Source organism: Eubalaena glacialis, chromosome 6 (genome assembly GCF_028564815.1).
Source record: "Eubalaena glacialis isolate mEubGla1 chromosome 6, mEubGla1.1.hap2.+ XY, whole genome shotgun sequence".
In the NCBI taxonomy this organism is placed as follows: Eukaryota; Metazoa; Chordata; class Mammalia; order Artiodactyla; family Balaenidae; genus Eubalaena; species Eubalaena glacialis.
The window spans coordinates 97,399,011-97,406,296 of record NC_083721.1 but is presented as its reverse complement, the minus strand read 5'-3'; the positions used below and the strand labels follow the sequence as shown (position 1 = coordinate 97,406,296).

Here is a 7,286-nt window from a genome sequence, read left to right as displayed (position 1 = left end):
CAGCCCACAAAAGGCCCCTTGCCGGCAAGTTTGTTGTGATGTTCAGCATCCCCTCTCCTCTCTCCCCTTTTCCTTGCCCCCGTAAGAATGGTTCAGCCGGGCATCTTGAGTTGGATCGATGGTTGCACCCGCCCTCCCCGAGAATGTGGGCCTTTGGAGCGAGTGAGGTGGGAGGGGCGGAGGCGGGAGGCGTGCTGGGCCCCGGCGGCAGCAGAGGCAGTGTCGGCCGCTGGCGGTGGGGGGAGCCGTGCGGTTCCGGCTGCCCCGGCGAGGCGACCTCTGGGCCCGCGCCGCGGGCGTGGAGGACAGGTAGGCGAGCGGGCAGCCGCGGCTCCGGGAGAAACTCGGGCCGCGGAGTCCCCTACGCCGCCCGGTGCGCCGCTCGCACCCTCGGCCTCCAGCGTTGAGGCGGGGGAGGAAGGAGATGCCGACCCAGAGAGACAGCAGTACCATGTCTCACCCGATCGCAGGCGGCGGCGGCAGCGGGGACCATTCTCACCAGGTCCGGGTGAAAGCCTACTACCGCGGGTGAGTGTGTGGGGTGGGGGTGGTGGTGAGAGGGAAGGGGAGAGGCCAACTGGACTTGGCCTGGAGGGGGGGCGGGTGTGGGGCTGGAGATGTGGAAGGGATGGGCTGGGCGGGCAAAGTCGGGGGACTCGGGATGGGTGACCGAGTGGTCGGGGGAGGAGCACGGGGCACTGGATTGCGGCACCCCCAAGGTGTGGCGCAGGGCGCCCTGGAATCGCGCGGCTGAGGATCCTGAGCAGGGTCCGAGGGAGGATCCTTGGAGTAAGTAGGTCCACCTGGTGGGTCCGAGAGACTCGCCTACCAAGAGATTTACAAGAGCTTTACGTCTTTAAGTCTGGATGTATTGGGGGTTGAGAGTTGATTCTGAGTGATGCCTTAGTTAACTAAGTTTACCATGGGTTTAAAAGACAGGATTGCTTCAGTTTGTTGACCCTTTTGATTACCAGCAGGCCTAAAGCCTCTGGTTCTCTAAGTCAGGTTTGTCTTTATCACACAGAAGAGTTCGCGACGTGTATCTGGACTGTGGTCAGGCTGCCAGTATATTAGACATAGGAGTTATTATTTGAGTAAAGTTGATGCGTTTTCAGGGATATGCATTAGGTACTTATGTCTCGCCAAGGTTAGGTTGTATATGTGTAAATTAAAATTTGTGAACACTTCTTTGTCAGTGTTGCTTCAAGGACTGTCCGGTAGGGTGAGATATTGCAAGAAGAGAAGAGGATGAGCATAGGCACAGTTTTAAAATCTGTGATCTTTACTCATATTATTACCTAAGTTGTAACTATTGTGGTTACCAGAAATAATCCAGCCCTAAAATCAGTGTATTAAATCATATTCCGTAGTATGACTGTGGTTTGAAATTTCTTTGAGATAACTATATTTGGGAGCATTAGAAAGTTGAACTCTTAGTGTGAGCATAAAGGTTTGAAACTAAGGGTTAACAGAACACCCAACCGCTGTGGCCTGTCTTACTGCTTGTTCAAGCAGAAGTAAATTGCTTTAAAAAACTCAAGCACTAGGAGGTTTGAAACTGCAGTACATACTTTTACATTCCTTAGAGGATCAGTGAAGAGAGCAAACTTTCAAAATGCCTCTCTTGTTTCGATTTCAAAGAAAATATAAGCCCCTAAATGTCTTACTGATTTGATGTAAGGACTTCCTAGTTTGTTTGCTGCAGTGAAGCCTCTGACCTCTCTCTTTTCATTAGCTTGACTGTATTCAGGAGTAGTTTAGAGGAGTTATTTTGGACAGTAACAGTGTTTTTGCTTAAATTGATCAGGGAAGTCTTGATTTTCAAACAATAGCTACACACTTTGCACTGTGGGGAAAAAAAACTTTGCTTCCTTTACCTTACCTTTAATTTGACAGATGAGATATTTCACTTTAGAATGTGTTCCATTTTATAGTTAACGGTCTGTGAGTTGTTAGGTACAGAGAATGAAATATAGTACATTTTCTTTTTTTAATAGTGTCTGATTATTGACAGTTTAAAAAACTAGATTAAAAAGTAAATATATGCACATGGTAGGAAAGTACAAATTGTTCAGAAGTGTAAAATAAAAAGTGTTCCCCATTCAGTCCTCCCAACCTTCAGAGGTAATTACTATTGATAGTTTATTTCTTGTTCTTCTGGAGGTTGCCTTTATTACTTTAAAAGTTATTCTTCCGTTTCGTGATTTATCAACTTTACATGGTATCTATTGATTCCTTCCTCTGAAAGATGCGAAATTGGTTGCACACTACATTTTGCTTCCTCGCTCCCTGATGCCTGCCAAGTTTTGATTGTTACAGTATAATTTTTAGTTCTCCGGTTTACCTTTCTGACTTTAAATAATATAAATTTTTGACTTATTAAATTTAGGTAGTTTCCAATGATTCCAACTATGAAACACGAAGAAACTAGTGCTTCTTCCTTTTTTCCTATTTTTATTAGTTTGACAACTGTAAATAGGCCTAGTTAGTAAATTAAAGTCATTGTAAGCTTCTCCTTTGGAAAGAAATCAAAGTCTTTAGAATGTAGGTATCATCTAATATTTTCTTGGTTTATTGCTCCAATTATTTTTTTTTTTTTTTTAAAGAGGATAAGGACGGCTTCCCTGGTGGCGCAGTGGTTAAGAATCTGCCTGCCAATGCAGGGGACACGGGTTCCAGCCCTGGTCCAGGAAGATCCCACATGCCACGGAGCAACTAAGCCCGTGCGCCACAACTACTGAGTCTGTGCTCTAGAGCCTGTGAGCCACAACTACTGAGCCTGCGTGCCACAACTACTGAGCCCGCATGCCACAACTACTGAAGCCCGCGCACCGCAACGAAGAGTAGCCCCCGCTCGTGGCAACTAGAGAAAGCCCGCCCGCAGCAACAAAGACCCAATGCAGCCAAACATAAATAAATAAAATTAAAAGTTCCCTTTAAAAAATAAATAAATTTAAAAAAAATAAATAAAAGAGCATAAGGACTTATAACCCTTTTACTGCTTGGCTAAAACGTCTCCAAGACATTCAAGTTAACATTTTCTTTGCTTGTTTTTAAAAACCTATGAATTTTGCTAAGTAATGAATCAACCCCTTGCCCTTTAGTGCTTTTATTCAATGAAAACTTTCTAATAGTGCCTTCATTCCAAGCCTCATTTAAAGACAACATCAGCACTCTAAATTGTACCAATTTCTGTCCTCTGAAATTAGATCTGTTAAGATTTTATGTTTATTAACAATAGTCTAAGCTGATGGTTATGATATTACATAGTCAGCTGCTCATTACTACAAATGAAACTAAAATGAGTCACCAATGAGGATAGTTAATAAACAGGTTGGCTAAGTAGAACACCTGCCTGATTTTAAAGTAGAAAATTCTTCCCTTACTATCAAGAAATGTAAGGACAATCTGCATTTGAAAAAGTTTCTTTTCCTTCAGATCATCTGAATGGCCGTTATCAATTTTCCCCCATCTCCTTCTAACAATATTTCTTTCCAGTGAATCTTGAAATCTCAGACTAGCCAGAATATTTTAGTGAATGAATTGCTGTCTCCTTTCAATGATGTGTTTAGTGTTCTCATGCTGTTAAATTTCTTCTTAGTGCAACTGTGATATCTCCCTAGATATAACAGCTATTTAATTAGCCTTTTTCTAATTTTTATTCAGGAGATTAATAGCACTGAGAATCTGATTTTATTGGAGACCACCTAAGAGTGCCTGTCTCCTGGCCTGTACTCCTCTTTCCTCACCACAGGAGCTTGTCAATGAGTGGCCTGCCTTCCTTCAATCATTACCTTGTGGTGTTAGTTTGGAGGAGGAGAAACAGGTTTTGTGGGTTAGTGGTAGATTGCCATTGTGTGTGCTATCGTTCTATAAAGTTACTTGATATTACAGGGTAAAATTTAACAAGGAAATGACTGGATTACTCATTTCTTTACGTTATAAATGTAAGAGAAATTTTGCAAAAAGCTTGTAAAAAAGCTTTTTAAACCAGTGCTGTTGAGCAGTTATGAATCCAGAGGATTCTTTCTGTGAACATCTACAAATAAAAAGGGATGAACTCCTTGCATATTTGGAAAGTATAGCTGGTTCAGTGATGAAGTATGCAGGATTTTTCTCACTGTGAACAAGTCTTGGCAAGACTTGTTTTTAAAAGTATTGCAAAATAATTTTACTGATATACTTTAGCAATGGTTCTAAAGAAATAAAAATGATATATTAAGTTGAAAGTTGGGGGAATGTGAGTCATTGGTCATGGAGCTTCTAGCATGTCACCTAACCATAGGGCAGCAGATCCGTAGCTTCACCAGAGAGAAAGAAGGGACATGGTGGCCTGGTGCCAAAACCAAAACAACCCTCTCAGAAATTTGGATTAGATAATGTGGAGATAAATTGCTTGTTAGCAGTGAGGACTGAAGCTGAAGAGTTTCAGGAGAGGCTGGTGAGGCCAGGATCACCCATGTGCAAACTGAAGGGCTGAGGAAATAGAGGAGGAAAAAGCAGCTCTCTACAGAAAAAAATTTCCTGGATAGCTTTCTAATACAGCTCCCAAACCTCTTATTAAAGTAACTTGAGTGTTTGTTTTTTTTATGGTTGAAATGAGCCTAATTAAAACACGATTTTAAACATTCCAGTCTTGTTTAGGATTTCACATTTTACCAAAGTGTGTTTAAACTCAGTTTAATAAATATTGTTGAACAACTACTATAAGCCAGGCACATGGTACTGGGGTGGGCACAGAGGATGTAGAGTCGATAATACAAGGCTCTGCCCTTGAGGAACCAAGAGACTTGTGGGAGGAAAGGCTTTAAAAAGTTAATAAAGGGATGTGTGTGTGTGTGTAAGGTACGTGCTAGGATGGCTATTGGGGAGAAGTTTGGGGTGAGGAAAGCCCTCCAAGAGGATGAAATGTTGTTTGATGCTTTTAAAGGATAAGTAGGTTTGCCTGGTGGATTATGATGTTGGGTGGGAGGTCATTCCAGGCATTGCACAGCTGCATGATATGTTTGGAGAATTAAGATCAGTTTAGTCGTTGGTCCCATAGTCATTCCTCATTAGGACATAAAGTGTGAAGTGGGCACTGATGAGAAGTGAGCTAATAAGAAGGTTCACAAGCACTAGATCATGAAGACTCTAGAATATCATACTTTGGGCTTCAGACTTTTTCTCGTTGGTGAAGGTTTTAAGTAAGAGGGATGCACGATTTAGATTTTTATTTTAGAAAGATCACTCTTGGAACCAGTATAGTAGATGAATTAGCAATGGATGAGACTAATCTGGAGGCTTTGGAAGTAGTCCAAGTGAGAGATTCTGAGGAGTTGGAAAAGAGGATATGGATTCAATGGCGATTTTAGGGGGTAGAGTCAATATGAATTAGAGAATGATTGCCTGTGGAGAAGAGAGAGGGTCTGAGTCAGACATGGATTTCTCATTTGGGGAGACTAGGGAATAGAAAAGAAAGAGATTGATTAGAGAGGGTAATTAATTACCTGGAACAAGTAATCAAATTTTGAACTCAGGGTGCTTTGGGAGCATCCAGGTGGAAATGTCCAGAATTAACTGAACAACTGTTTTTTGTGTGCCTGCTCTGTGTACCCAGCACTCTGCGTGACAGCTAACCTATGTAGGAGCATGGCTGAGAGCGATGATAGGAACAAAAATGCCACCAATGGCCACATTCAGATCACAAAGACAAGGCACTAAAGCTAAATTTTAAAAATACAGAGATATATAAAGTAGCCTCGCACCCCCTCTCCGTAGGGATAGCCATCGTTAACAGTTGGGGATATTCTACATCATATCAATATATCTGTAAGTGTAGGTGTGTGTATACACACAGACACACCCTTTTATTTTTCATATTTCTATACATGTTTCATATTTCTATGAAATGGGTTCATATTTCTATACATGTTTCTTTAACTTGAGTTTTTTCATTCATAGTCATTTTTCCATGTCAGGATAGACAGATAAATAGGTAGATACATACAGATAGAGCAATCCACCTCTTTCTTTATAATTGGTACATAGTGTTCCATGGTATTGTTATACCATAATTCATTTAATCTTTTTTTCTGATTGATGAACTTTCATTAAATCGCTTTGTCAAATCATGTTGAAGGAGCATCCTTATAGTTAATATGTATTCTCGCAAACATGGTCAAAGATATGCCTGCTTTAAAACTTGATATTATCCTCCAAAAATGTGTCAATTGACATTCCCCGCAACAGTGTACAAATGAAGCACTTTCCTTATGCTCCCGTTGCATGTTATTGGTCTTTTAAATTTTTGCAAATACAATTGGCAAAAAATGCTAACTTTTTTTTTTTAACAATATTGAGAGGTAGATATCATTATCTCCATTTTATGGATGATAACTTCGAGGCTTAGTAAAGCATAAGACAAAGCTGAGTCTTACCCTTCAGAGAAATTTCCCTTTACCCTTTTACTGTATTGATGGGGCTTTTTAAGATTACTTTTTTTCTTTATTGTCAAATTCATATTTCACAGTTATTCTTTTCAAGTCAATTTTCTATCTCCTTGATTTTTAAAAATGGAAGTTTCATGATGGTTTTCTTATAATTAACAGTTAATTTGAGGGGGGATACTTTGAGATTGTATGACTATTTCCTCAAAACCTTTGACCCAGTGGTTTTACCATCCATGGATAATCCTGCCTACAAAACTTTTTTTTTTTTCTGATTGTACTATATTTAATTTAGGAGAGAAGCTTTTGTTGAGATAGCAGAAGGACTGAATATGGTTCTTTTTCAGGTTTATTTTTAAAAGCAATTAGTCCTAAGGAAAAACTTTAGATTCTATATTTTAGAACATAGGAACATAATGAATGCTTAAAACTGTTTGCTGAAGCAAAGTTAAGAATGCTTTTTATTTTTAAATTCAGCTAAAACTATATCTAAATGTGCCATTTTGGGCATCTTTGTGGTGAAGCAGACTGTATTCTGTTGAAGACCAGTGGTAAGCTAACTTATGCCAACACTGAAGTTAAAACCAGGAAAAAAAAGAATCTTCCATGCATGATTTGTTTTGTACCTTTCGAAGTAATATCTTTATTTTGCAGCTTATTTTTAGCTTTGGTACTATAATAAGGATTTGGTGATTGTGGGGTATATGAACATGGTGCTTTCCAATTACTTGGAGAGTTATTTATAAAAAACTCCCTTAAATGTTTTAGTTCCTGGAACTTAAGGAGTGGCAGTTGATAAATCATGACTCCTTCATTGAGTCTCTTTAGGATGTATGTACTTATGATTTTTAAAGGATT

At 40.1% G+C, this 7,286-nt stretch overlaps 1 protein-coding gene across 1 annotated transcript in view; it reads left to right on the top strand.

The window, feature by feature from the left end:
* Positions 1-188: 188 nt before the first annotated feature.
* Positions 189-7,286, top strand: part of PRKCI (protein kinase C iota) — an 86,625-nt gene continuing 79,527 nt past the window's right edge. Inside the window, exon 1 of the mRNA XM_061194481.1 lies at positions 189-528. Within this exon, the coding sequence (XP_061050464.1) occupies positions 425-528 (104 nt within the window). The 5' untranslated portion in view covers positions 189-424. The remainder of the gene's footprint in view (positions 529-7,286) is intronic.